The sequence below is a fragment of the Mobula birostris genome, chromosome 2, assembly GCF_030028105.1.
Source record: "Mobula birostris isolate sMobBir1 chromosome 2, sMobBir1.hap1, whole genome shotgun sequence".
Classification (NCBI taxonomy): domain Eukaryota; kingdom Metazoa; phylum Chordata; class Chondrichthyes; order Myliobatiformes; family Myliobatidae; genus Mobula; species Mobula birostris.
In genome coordinates this window covers 48217419-48240833 of record NC_092371.1, presented here as the reverse complement: position 1 = coordinate 48240833, position 23415 = coordinate 48217419, and the positions used below count along the sequence as shown (strand labels likewise).

General features: G+C 40.5%; 1 protein-coding gene across 1 annotated transcript in view; it reads right to left on the bottom strand.

Annotated features, from left to right (window-relative positions):
* ada (adenosine deaminase) overlaps nt 1-23415 on the bottom strand; it is a 71732-nt gene that overhangs the window by 14459 nt on the left and 33858 nt on the right. Inside the window, exons 4-6 of the mRNA XM_072240474.1 lie at nt 12882-13025; nt 5711-5826; nt 3612-3736 (exon numbers count right to left, since the gene is read on the bottom strand). Coding sequence (XP_072096575.1) covers nt 3612-3736; nt 5711-5826; nt 12882-13025 — 385 coding nt within the window. The remainder of the gene's footprint in view (nt 1-3611; nt 3737-5710; nt 5827-12881; nt 13026-23415) is intronic.

The window sequence follows — 23415 nt, the reverse complement described above, 5'->3', positions numbered from 1 at the left end:
TACTGAAGCTTGATATAACAAAACAGCTAGAAGTGAATGACAAGGCTTTAGACACAGATTCAATGAAAGGAAAATTGTTTTGCAGCTTTTTGAAGATGTAGTGAGTAAAGGAGATGAGGAGAAATTAGTGGATGCAGTGTATCTGAAATTTCCAGAAGGCTTTCACATAAATTAGTTTCACCTTACCTACTGATTGATTAGCAAGTAACGTGGAATTGGTGTACTGTACTGATCAGGTTATAAGACAGAGATATAATGATTGGGAATATATGAATATTTTTCAAGCTGACAGACTGTGACTAGAGGAGTACCACAAAGATCAGAGAGATTGGGTCTCCTCCTGACTGATATTGATCATTTGGTTTTCCAGTCCATCATTGATTTCACGAGTAACAAATCACTTATTTTAGGTTAAAAGGATTAGTGGTCCTTTTATAGTACAATCTTTTTAAATAGCCAATATGCTAATAATATAGCTACTTCATATTACTTATCATTGAATCAACACTGTGGCAAGATTTTCCATGAATAGAGAATAGCTAATCCACATATGGCCTTAATCACACTTGCACTGTATTGGAGGTCAATGGACGCACACCCACAAAATAAATGAGTAATCCCATTGCCTTCTATATATTGGCGAGACCTGACGCAGACTGGGAGATCGTTTTGCTGAACACCTACGCTCTGTCTGCCAGAGAAAGCAGGATCTCCCAGTGGCCACACATTTTAATTCCACATCCCATTCTGATATGTCTATCCATGGCCTCCTCTACTGTAAAGACGAAGCCACACTCAGGTTGGAGGAACAACACCTTATATTCTGTCTGGGTAGCCTCCAACCTGATGGCATGAACATTGACTTCTCAAACTTCCGCTAATGCCCCACCTCCCTCTCGTACCCCATCCGTTATTTATTTATATACACACATTCTTTCTCTCTCTCTCTCCTTTTTCTCCCTCTGTCTCTCTGACTATACCCCTTGCCCATCCTCTGGGTTTTTCCCCCTCCCCCTTTTCCTTCTCCCTGGGCCTCCTGTCCCATGACCCTCTCATATCCCTTTTGCCAATCAACTGTCCAGCTCTTGGCTCCATCCCTCCCCCTCCTGTCTTCTCCCATCATTTTAGATCTCCCCCTCCCCCTCTCTAATCTCTTACTAGCTCTTCCTTCAGTTAGTCCTGACAAAGGGTCTCGGCCCGAAATGTCGACTGTACCTCTTCCTAGAGATGCTGCCTGGCCTGCTGCGTTCACCAGCAACTTTGATGTGTGTTGGTTGAGTAATCCCATTCAGTGGTTTGTGTTGAAAGAATAAGGCGGCCGTACCAAAAATTTATTCCATTACCAGCCAAATGTGTTTCAGCATATTATAATAATTTAGTGTAAAATTGGCAGTAATATTTAACATGCTTCCTCTTTCAAGGTCTGGTTATTTCTATGGGAAGGATCACTGAAAAGTTAATTGCTGAAAGTCACTGCAAATTGACTTGTGTGACAGTCTATGAAACTCAGGAGCAGCAGCATATAAAGAAATGTGGACTATCATAATTTTGTATCTTTTGGCACTAGAAGAAAGACATGCACAAGTTAACACAGTAATAAAAAGTATGTGTTTCACCCTGTGTTTGAGTAATTCAGATAGCTCTCCCTTCTCTTGTTGTGACATACTTAAGGTCAAGGTTGAAAATATTTGCTTTCCCTGTGCTCGGTTTCTCATTTACCTTATGCTTATTCTTAAAAGTAGCTTCTGGGTTCAAGCCTCCTGGACCTGATCGGCAAAGCCCAGCATACAGGCAGTAAGGAAATAAGGTCACATGAATAAACCAGCACAAGCCCCACGCACAAACCTCCAGAGTTAACCTTTTTACAGGCAGAAAAGCCATCTCTCAAAACTGTGAAATTATTTTTCCTCAATGCTTTTGACTAGACTGACATACAGAAACCTTGAGAATATTAAAAATAAATAAATTTTTGTATAATTTAAAAAATAAATTCACCTAGAACATTTTAAAATCATTACAAAACATACAAATTATTCAAAAAAAGTCTTCCTTTTAGCATTATTTCTTCCAGCTCCACGTAAGTGCCTTCAGCTCCCTAGACCTGTGAGCACACTCCCCAGTGCAGGTGCTGTGGGTTTTCAATCTAAGTGTGGCCTGCTTGTGGAGCTCAATGACAAATTCACCAGCAGAAATCTGTCAGTAAGCTCGGAACTGCCAAACACACCCCAGTCCTAAACCTAATGTATTTACACAAGTAAATGTTGACAGTTTATAAGACAGCCAACAGCATTTACCTTCATTTTTATGAGGCAGAAATTAAACATTACAAAGCTAATATATTAAAGTCCTTATTGCAGTTATGATATCTAGATAATAGCCTTTCCTCATCTAATCAGTGAACTGTTTCATAAATATATATCCAGATTGCATTTATTTTTTATTCACACCATTTTACTCAACCTGAAACCAATGACATTGGGATCCTTGCAATAAGGAAGGTCAGTTGAAGGTGAGAATTATATTTTGTGTGATAAGCTACAATATCAAAGAACATTTTAGAGCACACACATAACTTGTATATTTAATAGCAATCAATTCATATAACAACAAAACTATGGGATTAACCAATTGTCAGCCACTTGAAAGAATATTCTGTGTTAATAATCAAGGTGGCAATGGTGTATTTATGTGTATGAAATAAACTGCTAATCCTACCTAAATTATGAAAAAGGATCTAGTGCTTTCCCGGCAAACAAGATGAATAAACTCTTCTTGGACTTCCTGCAGGTACAGGTATTGATTATAATTGGAATATTCATTTGGGTTACCCAGAGAAATCAGCCAGCGGTAGCACAACACTGCATTTGCAATGGCCGTAGGATTGACTTCGACAGCACAAAACTACTGTACCATGCCAATGGCTTTTGGACCGCCTGGTATAGGAAACCATTGAAAAAAAACTAGAAGAAAAGAATTTTAACAAAGACGATGGTCTCACTCTAAGTAAGAAATGGAATTTGATTGTAAACAAGGTGGGAGAGTGGAAACCTAACTGGATGATCACCAACCATTCAGGAGGGAGGGGCTATGGGGGTCTACATACCACCACACTAGACATGCCCAAGCATCATCCGTGATGGAGATGGCAGAGTTTGTCATCAAAACATCAGTTATAATTGATACCTGTACTTGGCTGGAAGCCCAAGAAGAGTTTATTCTACCTAAATTATGAAAGATTTAAAAAAAAAATCAAACCCTACTTCTTGATGGACACAGAGGCAGATGTACAAGGGGGTTCTCCCTTTCACTCATCTGACCTCAGCTGATGCTGAAGGGAAAGTAAGATTGCTTGATGTACCCAGGGCATCTATTTTTAATCCTCCGTTCAGGAGGCTCATTGGAAATGCTGCTGGAAATGTCTCCCTCAGAATGCGACAGAACAAGCTGAGTGCCTTCTGATGAGAGCAGTTCAAGGAATGCATTGTGTTACCACCTCTATCTGTTGCAAAGTTTAGGTGTCCAACAGACCAAATGGGATTGATTTTATTTTTGAATTTAGCTCCCAGTCTTTCCTATTAAGTTAATTCATTATGAGAATGGGAAACACCTACCTCAAAGGCCTTGCCATGGCCTGAATGGACATCAGTACTTAAAGACTCATCACCTGCCAAATCAATGCCCACAACACCTTCATTGCGATATTTCTTGCACAAGCGTACAACTTCAGCAGACCATTCTGAAAAGAAATACCAAAAGCGTAATTTTGTCACTTTACCACTGTCAGTCAGGGTTAGGATATTCAAGATCGTAATTTTATAACTTTTATCAGGTCTACTGTCAGCCTCTGCCGCTGCTTATAGCACATGCCCCCTAATCTAAGCAACATCCTGGTAACCTTCTTAAGCACCCTCTCCAAAGCCTCCATATCCTTCCTATAAAGGGGAACTCCAATTAAATGCATACCCTTAATGCAGCCTAACAGGAGTTTTATAAAGCTGTAACATAACTCACATTCACTGCCTCGACTAATAAAAGCGAGCATGCCATGCACCCTTTTTACCAGCCTATGAACTCGCACACTGTCACTTTTACAGAGCAATGGAAGTTATCCATCCCATTGACCAAAAGTCCATCCATATATTCTTCATGGAGATATCATCAATCACCAATTCACTTCATAACTCAATATTCTTATTCCAAGATTGGTGTGAAATATGCTAGATAGAAGACATCTCTGGATTGCACCCAAAAAAATTCAGTAAGGTAGTTGTTTTTTTCTCAGTCTATATTTATTAACTTAATATTCACAGGATCGGAGTGGTAAACGGTGACATTTGTGACAGCTAAATACTAACTGTTTTTCCAGATCCATGTGCCAGATGCTTAAAAAGGACCTTTTCCAATGTTTTAAAAGATTTTTTTAAAATACATTCTTTTTTTCGTAATCTTGCCAGGCTCATTGAGCAATTGTCTTATTTTAAGTGAGGAATAAGACATACAATAAATCGGGTCCACTCGAGTTTCCATCTTTAAATAGAGATTCATAAGTATTCCCAAGGTTATGGTTGCATCACTTCCTCTGGAATAATGCAATTAAAAAATACTCCACTGAGAACACATAGAAAATAATTATTAAAGTCTATGAATTGTAAGTTTGGTGTAAATCTTCCGTTGCTGCCTTAAGTTGGATTTGGCAGACAGAGGGACATAATGAATCCTAGATCCAATTGTACTGGATGAACGCAATTCAAAGATAATACACTGAAAATCTCAGTTGTTGGTAGATGGAAGACACTCCTAAGTTGAAAAGGTATAGAAATTGCCTGAGGTCCAGCAGATTCTTGGAAGAAATTAGTATTCTGAAAATTTGTAATTTGACCTTTCAAATCGAAGGGCATGGCCGTGAGTTTCAGAACAGCTCAGAAGGGAGTTGTGCTGGGAATACTGAAAATATCCAGGAAATAAGTCTTAATGAGAACACATGTTTTTCTTCCCCTCTGTTTTTCCAATTATGCATTAATATAGCTACAACAAACTCACCAGTGAGAACTGCTAGTTGGGATGGTAGATAGCTTACAAGAGAGGGAGAAAACAGACTGGAAGAAAACTGACTGTGGGAGGTTAGAGAGAAGGTGGAGGAGTTGGAAAGGATAGACCAGGACCCGACAGAGGCAGACCCCAAATATAATTCCATTCCATCCAATTTGCTTCTAGAAATTACTCCACTCCTATATCCCAAATTTCTGGCCTGTTTCTTACTGCAGTAAATTATTTATTTTAAATTTGATGATGTGTATAAAACAATGAAAATACAAAATAAATTAAAGTGGCATAAAGGACTGAAGATAATCCATAAGTCCTACAAGGCTCCAAATGGACCTAGAAACAACAGTGGCATCAATCACAGGGGAAAGCAGTGGCAACACTACAGCATGACAGCCTTGGAAGGAATGAGGCTGTTTTCCTTCTTGGCCTAATTAGCCAAAAATAGGTCAAATGAAAAGACTGGTGTGACAACACCATTTAGTTTTGGGCCTAAGCTTGGCGAACTCACTTATGATAATGATAAACAAGGACTGAACATTAACAGATTTATCAAATGCTTCAGGTAGCAATGCTGATAATTAACAAAATGCCCATTATATGCACATTTGATTAAAAGAGAGTAGGCAAAGGTGAAAGATTATTTGCTTGTGCAATGACATATTACCTGGCATGTGCCGCATGCAGCAAAGGATGGATCTTACTTTAATTTTAAAATCCTTTTCTCCTTCCTGGAAGCCCATGTTGACAAGGTGAACCACTTCATCAGGAGTCAAGTCCCCTCTGGATACAGAAGGAAACATGCTAGAGACAGATTGAACACACACATCTTGCACATACTCAAGCAGCCATTTTGGATAAAACCAGCCAACATGGTAATTTTAGAAGAGCAGAGTTGTTTTTTTTTTGAAACAGTCAATGTCTTCTTCATTAATACTGTTTCAATCCAAAACAAAATACCACGTGTCCCCATGTAAATAATTTAACAGAACCACTATACTTATTGCAGGTTTGATATTGATTTCATTGCAGACACATATCGTGGATCAGAAACAATTGATAAACCTTGATTTTGTTTTTAAAAATCACATCTAGATAACTGAAAAATATAAATTTTAATAGAAACTATTTTATCTTATCTTATAAAATTAACCCAGACCTTTCAAAAAAGGAATTGGTACACTTTAATTGATGTATTTCAACTCTCTGCCAGAGTTTACTTTGACCCAGTATTAGATTTACACCACATATACCATTTAGTGTTGAGGCCAAGAAGTTCCAATTTGGTCTCATCTGAACACAAGACCTCCTTTCACATATTTACAATACCTTCTAAGTGATGCTTTGTAAAGTCTTTAAGGGTAAGGATATGCTTATGCTTAATGGTGCATGTGACATAAATCAAATATTGCGCATAGTCAGCTAACACCATCCCTACTGTAAAGTGTGGTGGAGGTAGCATCATGCTATGGGGATGCTTTTCAACAGAAGGGACTGGAAATCAGGTCAGGATTGATGGGAAGATGAATACTGCTAAATGCAGAGAGATCCTGGATAAAAACCTGCTAGCCTCTGCCAGAAAGGCTAAAATAGGGCGGAATTCCGTCTTTCAGCAGGACAGCGACCCAAAGCACACTGCCAGAACAACCATGGAGTGGTTTCACATGAGGAAAATTGATGTGCCCCGGTCAGAGTGCTGACCTTCAGCTGATCAAACATCTTTGGCAAGATCTTAAGATTGCTGTCCACTGTTGCTCCCCAACTAACCTGGCACAGCTTGAGCAATTTTGCCAGGACGAATGGGCAAATCGTGCTCCAAAACTGTGCAAAGCTAACAAAGACTTAATCTAAAAGTCTACTGACTGTAATAGCTGGGAGAGGTGGTTCAACTAGGTACTGAGCAAAGGGGGATGAATGCATTACAGTTTTTGAATTTTGAGTTTTTCATGCTTTATGATTTCCCCTTTTTTCGGGAGGGGGCTCTACTGTGAAAAAAGGAGCACGTAATTCACAAATAAAAAATTTCAGTTAAATTTATCAGAATCCCTGATTGTAATACTCATTTACGTGAACAAAGGGTTGGGTGAAAAAACAAATACTTTATTTGCTTTTTACGTGAAAAAACAAATACTTTTTTCAAGGCACTGAATATGGACTGAACAATGACACAGTTGGAAGCAATACTCAACAATATAACACAATTAATTTCTGGTAGAAGAGCTGGTGATCAAAGCAGTGGCATCAGTCACTGGCCTATCCCCTCAAAGAAGTCCAATGTCTCCACTCCAGTTGCACCTGCCAATTCAAACCAAAACCTCAAGACAGTTCTATACTACATAGCTTTCCTCTGCCTTATGAAGGCAATGGTAGCTACACTAGGCAACCAATGAAGCAGTATTTTTTTCAAACAGATACACCGGCTGCAACAATTAAACCGTCACCTACTACTAACAGCATTTAGGATCACCTTGACCTTAGCCATCAGTCAAAAGCTTGTTAAAGACACATGTGGGTTCTCATCATCGCCATTGACAATTTCTCTATATTTAGGACAAAATATTCAAAGGAGAAATAAAATCACTGTAATTATCCTAGACACTATTAGCTAATGAGCCTAATATCATTGGCTGTAAGCGTAAAAAGAGGCAAGGGCAATCATGAAGCACTTAGATAGTTCAGACATAGGATGAATGAGTCAGGTTATGCCAAAAAAAGCTTACTTTGGTTTTTTTGAGGCAAGTTACTTCAATCATGCTGACGTGTAAAAATAGGGAAAAACAAGCTAATACACAAAATGTTTGGGGAAGTGAAAATAGATAACACACTGAATTTCACACACCAGTTGTACAGTAAATAGGGATGTCAGCAGTCTGAATGTAAATCAAAAAGCCAAAATTTGGGGGGGGGGGAGAGAGGGGAAATGGGGGAGATCTGGAATACTGGTAAATTACTCATTCAAACCCCATAACACATTTTGCTGCAATAGACAGAAATGTCGGAGCACAATTATGGACGACTGGTGAGGAAGCTTGCACAGTAAACACTAATGTTCACATTAAGCCTTTATAAAATATTGGCTATTTCACTACAAAAGATTAATTTAAGCAAATTAATGCTTAATTACAAGGAGCTATAAATGAGAGCTCCCAGTTGTTTAATGTGAAGCAAATATTGATCCTGGATGCAGCAACCCAAAATAATGAGATATGTGGAAACATATAAATGTTAAGGTGCAGATATTGGCAGTCTTGAAATACATAAAGGTGGGTAAATAAACAGGGCCTTAACAAGCATAGCCTAGGATACAGTGGAAAGCATACAAGGGAAATATTAGGGCTCTGGTTGGCCATGAGGGAAGTATTGGATGACTGGAGGAAAGCTAACTTTGGCCTTTATTTATGACACACTGGAAAGAAAAGCAGGGAACAGATGTCTGGTGAGCGCTACTTAATTAATTGGTGGGAAAAACACTGGAAAGGATTCTGAGGGCAGGTTGATGTTTGCATTTGGAAAGACAAGGACTGAATTGAGACATTAAACATTGCTTTGTTTGAGGGAGATCATGTCTCACAAATTTGATTGAATTTTTGTTTTTGAGAAGGTGACAAAGAGGGCAGATGAACTAAATGAGTATTTTGCATCCATCTTCACTGTGGAAGACACTAGCAGTATGCCAGATGTTGAAGGGTGTGAAGGAAGAGACGTGAGTGCAGTTACTATTACAAAGAAAAAGGTGCTCAATAATCTGAAAGACCTAAGGGTACATTAAGGCACCAGATGAACTGCACTGAAAGATAGAGATTAGAGGCATTCGTAATGATCTTTCGAAAATTATTGAACTGAACTGGAAAATTTAAATGTCACGCCACCCTTTAAGAGAGAAGGAAGGCAGCAGAAAGGAAATTATAGATCAGTTAGCCTGATCTCAGTGGTTGGAAAGATGTTAGAGTCAATTGTTTAGGATGAGGTGATGGAGTACTTGGTGACATAGGACAAGATAGGACAAAGTCAGCATGGTTTCCTTAAAGGCAAATCTTGCCTGATGAACCTGTTAGGATTCTTTGAGGAGATTACAAGTAGGATAGATAAAGGGAATGCAGTGGACATTGTATATTTGGATTTTCAGAAGGCCTTTAACAAGGTGCCACACATGAGGCTGCTTACCAAGTTAACAGCCCAGGGTATTACAGGAAAGTCACTAACATGGTTACAGCATTAGCTAAAAGGTAAGGAGACTGCGTGTGGGAATAAAAGGATCCTTTCCTGGTTGGCTGCCAGTGATTAGTGGTGTTCTGCAGGAGTTGGTGTTGGGTCTTTTTATGCTGTATATCAATAATTTAGATTATGGAATAGATGGCTTTGTTGCCAAGTGTACAGATGATACGAAGGTTGGTGGAGGGGCAGGTAGTGTTGAGGAAACAGGTAGGCTGCAGAAGGACTTAGACAGATTAGGAGAATGGGTAAGAGAGTGGCAAATGAAATACAATGTTGGAAAATGCATGGTCATGCACCTATGTGCAGATTATTTTCTAAACAGGGAGAAAATCCAAAAATCTGAGATGCAAAGGGACTTGGGAGTTCTTGTGCGGAACACCCTAAAAGTTAACTTTCAGGTAGAGTCAGTGGTGAGGAAGGCAATTGCAATGTTACATTCATTTCAAGAGTTCTAGAATACAAGAGCAGGGATGTGATGCTGAGGTTTTATAAGGCACTGGTGAGGCCTCACCTTGAGGATTGTGAACAGTTTTGGGCTCCTCATCTAAAAAAATGTGCTGGCATTGGAGAGGGTTCAAAGGAGATTCACAACGATGATTCTGGGAATGAAAGGGTTATCATACAAGGAACATTTGATAGCTCTGGGTCTGTACTCGCTGGAATTTAGAAGGACGGGGGGAATCTCATTGACACCTTTCAAATGTTGAAAGGCCTAGTTAGACAGAGTAGATGTGGAAAGAATGTTTCCCATGGTGGGGGAGTCTCAGACGAGAGGGTGCAGCCTCAGGATAGAGTGGGTCCATTTAGGATAGAGATGCAGAGAAATTTCTTTAGCAAGAGGGTGGTGAAATTGTGGAATTTATGACCACATGCAGCTGTGGAGACCAGGTCATTGGGTGTATATAAGGTAGAGCTTGGTAGATTCTTGATTGGATGTGGCATCAAAGGTTACAGGGAGAAGAGAAGGCTGGGGAGTGGGACTGAGGAGGGGACTAAAGGATCAGCTATGGTTGAATGGCAGAGCAGACTCGATGGGCAAAATGGCCTAATTCTGCTCCTATGTATTATGGACAAGGGTCGACTGGTGTATGTCATTTATAAGGACTTTAGCAAGGTTTTTGAGAAGCCGTCACATGGTAGACTGGTCAAGGAGGTTAGAATATATGGCATCCTGGGTAAGAGAGCAAACTGAATACAAAACTGGCTTGGTGTTAAGAGCTAGCACATGGAAGTAGAGGGTGCTCTTCAGAGTGGAGACATGTAACCACTATTGTGCCATAGGGATCAGTGAAAGGTCACCAACACAACCATTGCTGGTAGAATCTCAGGTGGTGACGAGAGGGCGTACAGGAGTAAGATATGGCAACTAGTGGAATGGTGCCGCAGCAACAACCTGGCACTCAACGTCAGTAAGACAAAAGAGCTGATTGTGGACTTTAGGAAGGGGTAGATGAAGGAGCACATACCAATCCTCATAGAGGGATCAGAAGTGAAGAAAGTGAGCAGCTTTAAGTTCCTCGGTGTCAAGATCTCTGAGGATCTAACCTGGTCCTAACATATCGATGCAGTTATAAAGAAGGCAAGTCAGCGGATATACTTTATTAGGAGTTTGAAGAGATTTGGCAAGTCAACAAATACGCTCAAAAACTTCAATAGTTGTACTGTGGACAGCATTCTGACAGGCTGCATCACTCTCTGGTACAGAGGGGCTACTGCACAGGACCGAAAAAAGCTGCAGAAGGTTGTAAATCTAGTCAGCTCCATCTTGGGTACTAGCCTACAAAGTACCCAGGGACATCTTTAGGGAGCGGTGTCTCAGAAAGGCAGTGTCCATAATTAAGGTCCTCCAGCACCGAGGGCATGCCTGTTTCTCACTGTTACCATCAGGTAGGAGGTACAGAAGCCTGAAGGCACACACTCAGCAATTCAGGAACAGCTTCTTCCCCTCTGCCATCCGATTCCTAAATGGACATTGAACCCTTGGACACTACCTCACTTTTTAAAAAAAAATATACACTATTGATTGATTGATTAATTGATTTTTCTCTTCTATATTATGTATTGCATTGAACTGCTGCTGCTAGGTTGACAAATTTCATGTCACATGCCAGTGATAATAAACCTGATTCTCATTCTAATTTTGAACTGTTATGAAGTGATGATGTATTTTGTAATGTTAAGACAGAACAGGAAGTTTACAGTGAATGGCAGGGCACTGTGCAGTGTTATTGAACAGAAAACTTTGCAGTCTAAGTCGGAAGTTCCCTGAAAGTAGCAACACATAGTAGTGAAGTCGGTGTTTGGATGCTTACTGCATCATCTGAGGCATTGAGTACAGTTGAGGCCTCATGTTACACTTGTACAAGTTGTTGGTAAAGCCATGCTTGGAGTATTGAGCGCAGATCTGTTTGCCACACCAGAGGAAGGATGCAAGTAAGTTAAAGAATGCAGAAAAGATTCAGAGCAATGTTACCTAGATCGGAGGGCTTGCATAATAAGGAGAGATTGTACGGGCTGGGACTGTTATCCCTGAAGTGAAGAAAGCTGGGGGTTGATCTTACTGAAATTTATAAAATTTTAAGGAACAGAAACGGCCACAGTCTTTTTTTTCTTAGGGTAGGTGAGGCACAGTTTTAAAGTGAGAGTAGACAGATTTTAAGGGGATCAGAAAGACAAGTTTATTGCTACAAAGGGTAATGGAATGACCTGCTGGAGGAGATGGCAGCAAGGTACAATTAGAGTGATTAAAAGATATTTAGATATGTGCATGAATACAAAAGGTAGAGAGGGATGTTAGCCAAACACAGTCAATGTGATTATCAAAGACAGGCTTCTCCGTAGGCATAGGCAAGTTGGGCTGAAGGGTCTGTTTGCTTGCTGTATAGCTCTATGAATTTCTATGGATCGCCAAAACAGTATATGAAAGTGCCAAATGTCCAAAATTGAAGGACTTACTCAAACTTGGAAGAAGAATGGCACCAAAAGCTTATATTTAGCTGCTTACATGCTGGCTGACGGAAGAACGACCAGACCATCTACAGAACAGATTGTGATAGCTATTACAGCAAATTGTTCAGACACAACTCGATGATAATTGTTGGAGAGAATAATTGTTGGAGAGAATAACTATTTTCTGAGTGGCTGACTGCTGAGCCTTATACATTCTCATGTAAGTGACTGTGTGTTTACATCTTTTGTTGCTGCACTTCCACATACAGTATTAGAATTCCTATGTTAAAGAAATTGCATCTTAGAAGCACTATTCAAATTAATGGCAAAAGATAAACATTTCAATACACCAAGCCTTCTGCACCTGCTCAGTGCCCTTTCATCTAGCTGAAATTTTAGTTTAATTTCCACCCTAATAATAACGTTGTTCTTTCCTGTCCCCTCTTGATGCAGAACAACATGATTTGTAGAAGAAGTAATAAATGCCAAAAGCTATAAAAAGCATACTTTTGACAGTGATTTATTGACATAAAAAAACTTTATGCAATCTAACCAATAAAGAGAATGAGAGAAAGCAGCTCGTAAAGTTGATAGTTAACCATTATGTTTCTACAAAATATTTCTGTAAAAAAAATTGTAAAATAATCCTTAAAGATAATATTCAGATTACTTACGGTGTTTGATTCCAAGGAATTGGATCAACATTGCAGTTAGCCAGTAGATGCGGACTGTATCTTGCTTCAAAATATATAATGCCTTCTTTGGCTTTACTTTCTACAAGTTCATAAGCTATTCGTTTCACAGCTTCTCTGCTTCCACTATACATAGGGAGGGAAAGATATTAATGGTTACCCTCAAACATAAGAGAATGAAAGTCTTCAATACTTAAAGACTGACTCGTAAGTAAAATTGGGATGATACTCGTCGGTTTTGAAAACATTATTAGTTAATATACAACAAATACGGAAATAATTTGCAGCGGGCCTATTAGCAGGCTGTGATGGAAAACGCATAGCCTACATTCTCAGTGTATGATGAGCTATTTGAATGTTAAACCATTTACAGGAAGAGAATATCACAGAAAATCTAGAAGTCATTGTTCATCCTTGATATCCTCAACAAGACAGTAGTAATCTGCCTTTGGCATTGCTATAGACCTTCTAGTGAAGGTACTCTCATAAAGTCATTGAGTATGTACAGCACAGAAAAGTCTTTCAGCACATCTAGTCCATGCCAAACTATTACGCTGCTTAGTCCCATTGAACTGTACCTGGCCCATAGCAAGCCATGCCTCTCCCACCCATATACCTATCCGAGTTTCTCTGGCAGCTCGTTCTACTCTCTGAATGAAGAAATTCCACCTCATGTTGCTCTTGAACTTTTCATCTTTCACCCTTAACCTCGAGTTCTGGTTTCACCCAACCTCAGTGGGAAAAGTCTGCTTGCATTTACTCTCTCTATACCTCTCATAACATTGCACACCTCTACTAAATCTCCCCTCATTCTCCCACACTCAGGAATAAAGTTCAAACCTATTCAACCTTTCCCTCTAACTCAATTCTTCAAGATCTGGCAATATCCTTCCAAGTTTCCTCTTCATTCTTTCAATCTTATTGATACTTTTCCTCTATGTAGGTGACCAGAACTGCACACATGCTCAAAATTAGGCCTCACCGATACCTTGTACAACTTCAACATAACATCTCAGCTCCTGTACTCAAGACTTTGATTTCACTCGACAACAAATTTTTTTGAAAGTGTTGCATCCTCAGAATTTTTGTTTTCTTTATGATAGCCCACCTGAAGCTAAACACAAATATAATTTCAGACTACTTGTATCATGTAGGAATTTGGAGAAACAAGAAATAAAGTCTTATTGAATATGATGAATTTAATTGTCTAATGTTCACTGGCGGTGGGAGGAGAAGATGGTGGCATGACTCAGCGCGCGGGAATGATATCGTATGTGTTAACTAGGGGCTGTGCACAATCCTGATTTGATGGAGACAGCTGTGAGAAGCACGGAGGAACACCTGGGAAACTTCTGAAATGCCTGCTTCGCTGCCGCTGCTACTGTGTGATCGAGAATCTCCGGAGGGGAAGGCCCCAAATCCTCGGCTTTGCCTATTGCCTGTTGCCGAGGCCGGGGTCAAAGCGTTTGGCAGAGATGGTGCTCGGTGCTCAGTGTTGGAGAGCTGGTCGGAGTCTCGGAGTTTTCGGACGGACTCGGAGTCGGACAGTGGTCGGGTGCTTCCAGGATGCTGCATCAGCAAGTTTGCGGCGCTGGAGGTTCACCATCTGCGTGAGATGATGGGGCTTTCGAGAGACTTTGAGACTCCTTACCGTGTCCATGGTCTGTTCTTTTCAAATTATGGTATTGATTTGCACTGTTGTAACTATATGTTATAATTATGTGGTTTTTGTCAGTTTTTCAGTCAGTTTGTCGTGTTTCTGTGATATCATTCTGGAGAAACTTTGTATCATTTCTTAATGCATATATTACTAAATGACAATAAAAGAGGACTGCGTGTCCTCATAATCTAATATAATCCAATCTAATGGTGCTGATGCTTTGCAGTAGTTCAACTAATCTAAAAATATTTTGTGGATGATTTTCAGTTGTACTCAGTATCTGAGGCTTCTCGTCTAAGTGTCCAACAATAATCAGCCAGCATTGATAGATACCAGTTGCCCTGATACCAATCTGTATGACCACAAAGTCCTGGTGGAAGCTTTCAGTGCCACTGACAGCGCCAAGATTTGTAGGGAAGAACTCCATGATTTTGCACGTTTGAAGCATGTTGTCACATGCACATAGTTTGGTGCTGTATAGTTGCCAAGAAAGTTTTCAACTTCATTGAATGCCTTCCATGCAATTTTCTCCAACCCCACAAGAGGTTTTTTGAATTGCCTATCATTGATTATTTGTTTGATTTGTGGACCAACAAAAATGCCTTCCCCAACTTTGGCATCCGTTATTCTGATTTTAATTATGAACTGAAATAACAAATATATGGCAATTCAAGAAAATAGTGTGAAATAGGCAAATTTCATGATGATTTTCACGATCAGCAGCCCAAAAGCCATAAGGTACACCCAAAAATATTCAGAAAGCAAAATGCCTGTGTCCAGTGTTCATGAAGACCAATGTATGAAAAGCTCTCTTTATGATTGTGTCAACCTGTGATGCCACTTTCAGAGAATTATAGATCCGTTTTTCCAAATTCCCATTGTTCTACCTACTTCTCAGTGCTCTACCACTCACCTTGCAAGTCCTACCCTAGGTTGTCTATCCAAAGTGCAATGCCTCACTCTTATTGGCATCAAATTCCCTCTGCCATTTTTCAGATCATTTTCCAACTGGACCAGGTCATGCTGAAAGCTATGATAGCCTTCTTCACTCTCCACTGTGCCCCAGTCTTGATGTCATTTCCAAATTTGCTGATCCGGTTTTCCATGTTCTCATCCAGATCACTGATATAGATGACAAACAGCAATGGACCTAGCACCAATCCCTGTGGCACTCCACTAGTCACAGGCTTACGGTCAGAGAGGCAACCATCTACTACCACACTCTAGCTTCTCCCATGAAGCCAATGTCTAATCCAGTTTACTACCTCATCCTAAATGCCAAATGACTGAACCTTTCTGACCAACCTCCCATGCGGGACCTGTTCAATGGCCTTGCTAAAGTCCATGAAGGCAACATCCACTGCCTTTCCTTTATCAGTGTTTCTGGTAAATTCCTCAAAAAGCTCAACGATTGGTTAGACATGACCTACCATGCACAAAGCCATGTTGATTATCCCTAAGCAGTCCCTGTCTATCCAAATATATATCCAATCCCTTTTAAGCCCCTCCTCCATAATCCGCATATGGTCCATGAACTCACTGCCATGTTGCCTCACTTCTATAGACTGTTTCTGTCTTCTGAGTATATACAGACACAAAAAATCCATTTAAGATCTATAAATGCATAAAAGGACCAATTTTGTCATTTGCTATCCACCTGCTCCTTGTATACCTGAAGGACCCCTTCAGCTTCTGCATCACCTTGTCTGATAGAGCAACCTCATGCCTTCTTCTTGCCCTCCTGATTTCCTTCTTGTCCTCTTGCATTTTCTATACACAAATGCCTCATTTTGCTCTTCTTTGTCATATACCTGCTATGCACAACCTTCTTCTTAACTGGGGCCTTAATATCTCTCAAAAACCAAGATTCCTTAAATCTGTTAGCCTCACTTTTTATTCTGACAGGAACATACGAACTCTGTACACTCAAAATTTCACTCACATCATTGTTAGATAGAGATTGGCGGGATTCAGCCCCAGGGAGAGAAAGACATGCAATACATTCCCAAAATCAGGATGGTGGCGGGATTTGAGAGGAAATCTACAGATGGTTGTGTTCCACATATTGACCTTGTCCTTCTCAGTGGGAGGTGACTTCAGAGGAGACTTGCAGAGCAGATGCCATTTTGTAGAGGGTATACACACTGGAATCACAATATGGCATTGTGTCAAGTACAGTTCTAATATGTCCTATGTGTTCTTTTGATCTGAAGCAATGACAGCAGCTGTAAAACAAATGACTTCGGTGTACATCAGGCTAAGGCCCACCACAGTTGGAATTCATTTTGCATATTCGCAAAATAAAAATAGAATGTGTGGCCTATCTGCTGTACTTGGAAGCTAGAAATGTACATATTCAGGTAGGCTTGGCAATTACATATTATGACCTAAATTAACTGGTGCTTCAGTAACCAGAAAAACATCATCTGTCTGGCTAAGATTACCTGGCAATGTCATAGAATCAATGAAGAACATTCCTTCATGGAACATGGTAATAAAGGAAATAATTGTTCATGATCTTGCAGCCGTAAGATATTAAATGCAGGGGATAGCTTACAAAAAACTACAGGTGCATTGTCCCCATGAATCATGGGATCATGGGGGAGGTGGGGTTGTGGTTCAATTAGATGCCCAGCAAGTGTGCTAAATAGGGTATTGGAAAATTTCATGCTGAAACTTTAACTCTTATATCATTACTTAGCAATAAAAATAGGTCACATCTTGCAACATGAGCAGCAATAGAAAATACTTGGCAGCAATAATTAAGGATGATTCTTACCTCTAATGTCAGCTATGGTGAGAATGTGCATGGCCCCCGAGCCAAATGCTCTGAGCCAAATGCAGGCCTTGATTAGAAAGTACATCGTCCATCCAATGAGTGCTTATTCATCAATACAACTATTAACTAAAGAAGTAGTCACCATGTGACGAGGTACAGGAGTACATTACCACCAATAATAAAATAGCTGTCTGAGCCACTACGTAGAAGCAAGATGCCTTATCCCAGAGGAAAGTGCAATTACAGATAAAAGCAACTGATTTGTTCAATACGTTGTTTGCCTTGTTATACAACCTGTACAAAAAGGACAGGCTACAGAACCCAAAGGGGTCCAATATGCAAGCAGGCAGGTTTAATAGAGTTGTTAGGGAGGGTTTAAACTAATTTGGCAAGGGGATGGGAACCAGAGTGATAGGGCTGAGGAAAGGGAAAACAGAAATAAATCAAAGGTAGCGTGCAACAGAGATGATAGAAAAGACAAGCAGGAGATGAGGCCTAATCACAGCCAGTGGGATGAGTTACAGGGCAATAGAGGCGTGGTGCAGTTAAAATAGAAAGCAACAGGTACTGGCTTGAAAGTGTTGTATTTGAATGTACGCAGCATAAGAAATAAAATGGACTGTCCCGAAATTCAGCTGCAGATTGGCAAGTATGATGTTGTGGCCATCTCTGAAACTTGGCTAAAGGATGGTTGCCATTGGGAGTTGAAGGTCCAAGGATATACGGTGTATCAGAAAGACAGGTTAGTAGACAGAGTGGGTGGTATGGCCCTATGTATAAGAAATAATATTAAATCATTAGAAAGGGATGACACAGGATCAGAAGGTGTAAAGTCTCTATGGGTTGAGTTACAAAATGGCAAGGGTAAAAGGACCCTAATGACGGTTGTATACAGGCCTCCAAGCAGCAGTCTGGATGTGGATTACAAATTACAGCAGGAGATAGAAAAGGCATGTCAGAATGGCAATGTCATGATAATCATTGGGGATTTTAACACAAAAGTGGATTGGGAAAACCAGGCCAGTACTGGACCTTAAGAGAGAGAATTTGTAGAATGTTTGAGGGAAGGCTTTTTAGAAAAGATTGTTGTTCAGCCCATTAGGGGATTGGCTGTGCTGGATTGGGTGTTGTGCAATGATACAGAGGTGAGAAGAGAGCTTAAGGTTAAAGAACCCTTAGGAAACACTGATCACAATATGATCAAGTTCGCTTTGAAATTTGAGAAGGAGAAACTAAATTCCAATGTGTCGGTATTTCAGTGGAATAAAGGAAATTACAATGGCATGAGAGGGGAACTGGCCAAGGTTGACTGGAAAGAGACACTAGCAGGAAGGACAGCAGAGCAGCAATGGCTGGAGTTTCTGCGAAAAATGAGGGAAGTGCACAACAGATACATTCCAAGTCAGAAGAAATTTTCGAATGGAAGAAGGACACTACCAAGGCTGACAAGTGAAGTCAAAGCCAAGGTAAAAGCAAAAGAGAGGACATACAAGGAAGCCAGAGCCAGTGGGAAGATAGAGGATTGGGGAGCTTTTAAAAACTTGCAGAAGGAAACTGCGAAGGTCATTCAGAAGGAAAAGATAAAATATGAGAAGAAGCTGGCAACTACTATCAAAGAAGATACTAAAAACTTTTTTAAGTATATAAGGGGTAAAAGAGAGTTGAGGGTAGATATAGGACCAATAGAAAATGACGCTGGAGATATTGTAATGAAAGACACAGAGATGGCAGAGGAGCTGAATGCATATTTTGCATCAGTCCTCACAGTGGATGACCTCTGCAGCATATCAGATATTCAAGAGTGTCAGGGAAGTGAAATATATGCAGTGAAAATTACCACTGAGAAGGTGCTCAGGAAGCTTAATGGTCTGAGGGTAGATAAATCTCCTGGACCTGATGGAATGCACTCTCAGATTCTGAAGGAAGTAGCTGGACAGATTGCGGAGGCATTAACAATGATCTTCCAAGAATCGATAGATTCTGGCATTGTACCGGTTGACAGGAAAACCAAAAATGTTACACCACTACTTAAGAAGGGTGGGAGGCAGCAGGAAGGAAACTATAGACCTGTTAGCCTGACATCAGTGGTTGGGAAGTTGTTGGAATCGATTGTTGGGGATGAGATTACGGAATACCTGGAGGCACATGACAAGATAGGCTAAAGCCAGCATGGTTTCCTGGAAGGAAAATCCTGCCTGACTAACCTACTGCGTTTTTATTTTGAGGGAATTAGCAAGCAGCGTAGACAAAGAAGATGCCATAGACATGGTGTACTTGGATTTTCAGAAGGCCTTTGACAAGGGGCCGCACATGAGGCTGCTTAGCAAGGTAAGAGCCCATGGAATTACAGAGGAGCTACTAGCAAGGGTGGAGCATTGGCTGATCAGCAGAAAACAAAGAGTGGGAATAAAGGGATCCTAGTCTGGATGGCTACCGGTTACCAGTGGAGTTCCACAGGGGTCGGTGTTGGGACCGCAGCTTTTTACGATGTACGTCAATGATTTGGACTATGGGATTAATGGATTTGTGGCTAAACTTACCGATGATACAAAGATAGGTGGAAGAGCAGGTAGTGTTGAGGAAACAGAGAGCCTGCAGAGAAACTTAGATACAGTAGTTTAGCAGAATGGGCAAAGAAGTGGCAAATGAAATACAATGTTGGAAAGTGTATGGTCATGCACTTTGGTTGAAGAAATAAACGGGCAGGCTATTATTTAAAATGCAGAGATGCAAAGGGAATTGGGATCCTTGTGAAGGATACACTAAAAGTTAACCTCCAGGTTGAATCAGTGGTGAAGGCGGCAAATGCAATGTTGGCATTCGTTTCTAGAGGTATAAAATATAAGAGCAGGGATGTGATGTTGAGGCTCAGTACTCATGACACCACACTTGGAGTATTGTGTGCCGTTTTGGGCTCCTTATTTTAGAAGAATATACTGACATTGGAGAGGCTTCAGAGAAGATTCACGAGAAAGATAACAGGAATGAAAGGGTTACTGTATGAAGAACATCTGGCAGCTCTTGGGCTGTATTCCCTGGAGTTCAGGAGAATGAGGGGAGATCTCATAGAAACATTCCGAATGTTAAAAGGCCTGATCAGATTAGATATGACAAAGTTATTTCCCATGGTACGGGTGTCTAGCACAAGAGGGCATGACTTCAGGATTGAAGGACATTAATTTAGAACAGAGATGTGGAAAAATTATTTTAGTCAGAAGGGGGTAAATCTGTGGAACTTGTTGCCACAATCAGCTGTGGAGGCCAAGTCATTGGGTACATTTAAGGCAGAGATAGATAGGTTCTTGATTAGCCAGAGCATCAAAGGGTATGGGGAGAAGGCAGGGGAGTGGGGATGACTGGAAGAATTGGATCAGCCCATGACTGAATGGCGGAGTAGTCGCGATGGACCAAATGACCTACTTCTGCTCCTATATCTTATGGTCTATAGAGCCTGTCCTGGAGAGAGGGGAGACAGTAGTGACATGAATACAAGAACAAATTTCCACAACTGCATAAATTTAACTGTTACAATAACATCTGAGAGTCATGATGAAGTCTGAACGCAAAATGTCAACCGTTCATTCATTTCTATCGATGCTGCCTGACCTGCTGAGTCCCTCCAGCATATTGTGTGTATTGCTCTGGATTTCCAGCATCTGCAGAATCTCTTGTGTTTTTATGGTTCCTTAAGGTTGCTGTTGTTGGGCGTGGTAGTGGTGGTGGTGGGGATAAGCTTCCACTACCTATTAAATGCTCCCAATGGCGTGTCTCAAATAGCCTCTGACAACCAAGTCTAGCTCCATGTGGCTTAGCTACTAAGCCCAGCGGAACTGTTTCCACTGACAGAAGAGGCAAAAGCAGGCTACTGGTGCCTTAAAGCCAGTCGTTTAGGGCAGATGGAGTTCATCTGCTGTGGTTGGCAGCACATCAAGGAAGAGGAAAACTCTGATCTGAGGGGAAGCCTGCTGCATGGGCAATATCTTATTCTCCATATCATACTACCCTGGTTCGCATAGATAGCTAGGAGGCAATACCTGTGGTTGGTCCTGACCAACGGAGGGCCTTTGTCGTGTTTACGATTTGAGCAAACAACCTGGAAATTCGTTTCAGATACACTCAGTGGCCACTTTATTGGGTAATAATGGAACCCGGTCTGGTCTTCTGCTGTAGCCCATCCACTTCAAGGTTCAACATGCTATGTGTTCAGAGATGCTCCTCTGCACTCCATTTCATTTAGAGACACAGCACGAGAGAGGCCTTCAAGCTGCACCATTCAGCAACACACCTTTTTAAACACTAGCCTCATAACAGGAGAATTTATGATGATCAAACCAGTAGGTCTTTGGACTGTGGGAAGGAGCCAGAGCACCCGAAGGAAACACACACTTTTCATAGGGAGAACATACAAACTCCTTAGAAGCAGCGCCAGAATTGAACTCCAAACTCCAGACCGCCCCTGAGCTGTAATAGCATCACACTAACCACTACGCTGCCATGGCAACCATACCTGTTGTAACTTGTGGTTATGTAAATTACTGTCACCTTGTCAGTCTTCTGATGCTGTAACCCATCCACAAAATGGTTTGACGTGCTGTGTGTTCAGAGATGTTCTTCTGCACACTGCTGTTGTAACATGTGGTTATTTGACTTACTGTCACCTTCCTGTTAGCTTGAACCATTCTGGCCATTCTCCTCTGACCTCTCTCATTAACAAGACATTTTCACTCACAGAGCTGCTGCTCACTGGATGTTTTCTTGTTTATTACACCATTCTGTGTAAACTCGAGAGATTCTAAGCTCCAGAAAAGTTTGTGCTTGAAAATCCCAGAAGATCAGCAGTTTCTGAGATACTCAAACTACCCCATCGGGCACCAACAATCATCTCACAGTCAAAGTCACTTTGATCACATTTTTTCTCCCATTCTGATGTTTGGTCTGAACAACTGAACCTCTTGACCATGTCTGCATTCTCCTACGCATTAAGTTGCAGCCACATGATTGGCTAATTAGATATTTGCAGTAATGAGCAGCTGCACAGGTGTATCTAATAAAAGTGGCCTCTGAGTCTATATTACCAACATACAAGTACAGAGGCAACAATATTTATTAATAGATCACCTTAGTTAGTACAAAAATAACCCTCATGGTGCTGGTCAATTAAACTAGGAAAGCACACACTCATTTTCACCATGAGACCATAAGACACAGGAGAATTAGGCCATTTGGCCCATCGAGTTTGCTCCACTATTCAATTATGGCTCATTTATGATCCCCCTCAACCCTATCTTCTTGCTTCTCCATGTAACTTTGGACACCATGACTAATCAAGAACCTATCAACCTCTGCTGTAAATATACCCAATAAGTTCGCTTCCACGGCCATCTATGGCAATGAATTCCACAGATTTACCAACCTCTGGCTAAAGAAATACATTCTTATCAGTTCTAAAGCAGCTTATTTATATTCTGTATTTTGTTTATTTAACAATGCTGAATAAAAAGTCTTTTCGTAAAGTCCTTATTCTGTAAGCTTAGGTCCTAAGTAACCAGGGAGTGATTTTTTTTTTTTGGCCTCCGTTTATAGTTTTGAATGCATTTAACCTGAATAATTAAGAAAAGAACACTTTTTCCATGAGTAAAATCTGACTAAAGTAGTATTGAAAACATATTCTAGCAAAGTTTCATACTTCCTACAGATATTTCAGGAATTCCTTTATTTCCTGGACATTATCTCATTGTGCTAGTTAAATTATTTTCCACAGGCTATTGCCTCAACAAGTGACAAGGCATTTTGAAAATGACATACTAATTGAAGGAGCTGGACATTTGGCAAAGAATATCAGCTTGACTCAAGTAATTCAGTCCAGCCGCCAGGGCAGATACTGAATTGGAAACCCTATCTCAGTCACGTATATAAACTAAGTTCTCACTATGTAATAATGAGGAGCCATTGCATTAGGATTCATTGTCAAGTTGGGTCCCAATATAAACATATCAGATATCCAAGGATACAACTTGGAAGATCTTAACTTTTTTCTTTCAATCATCAGTATTAAAATCTAATCTTCACTCTGTTGT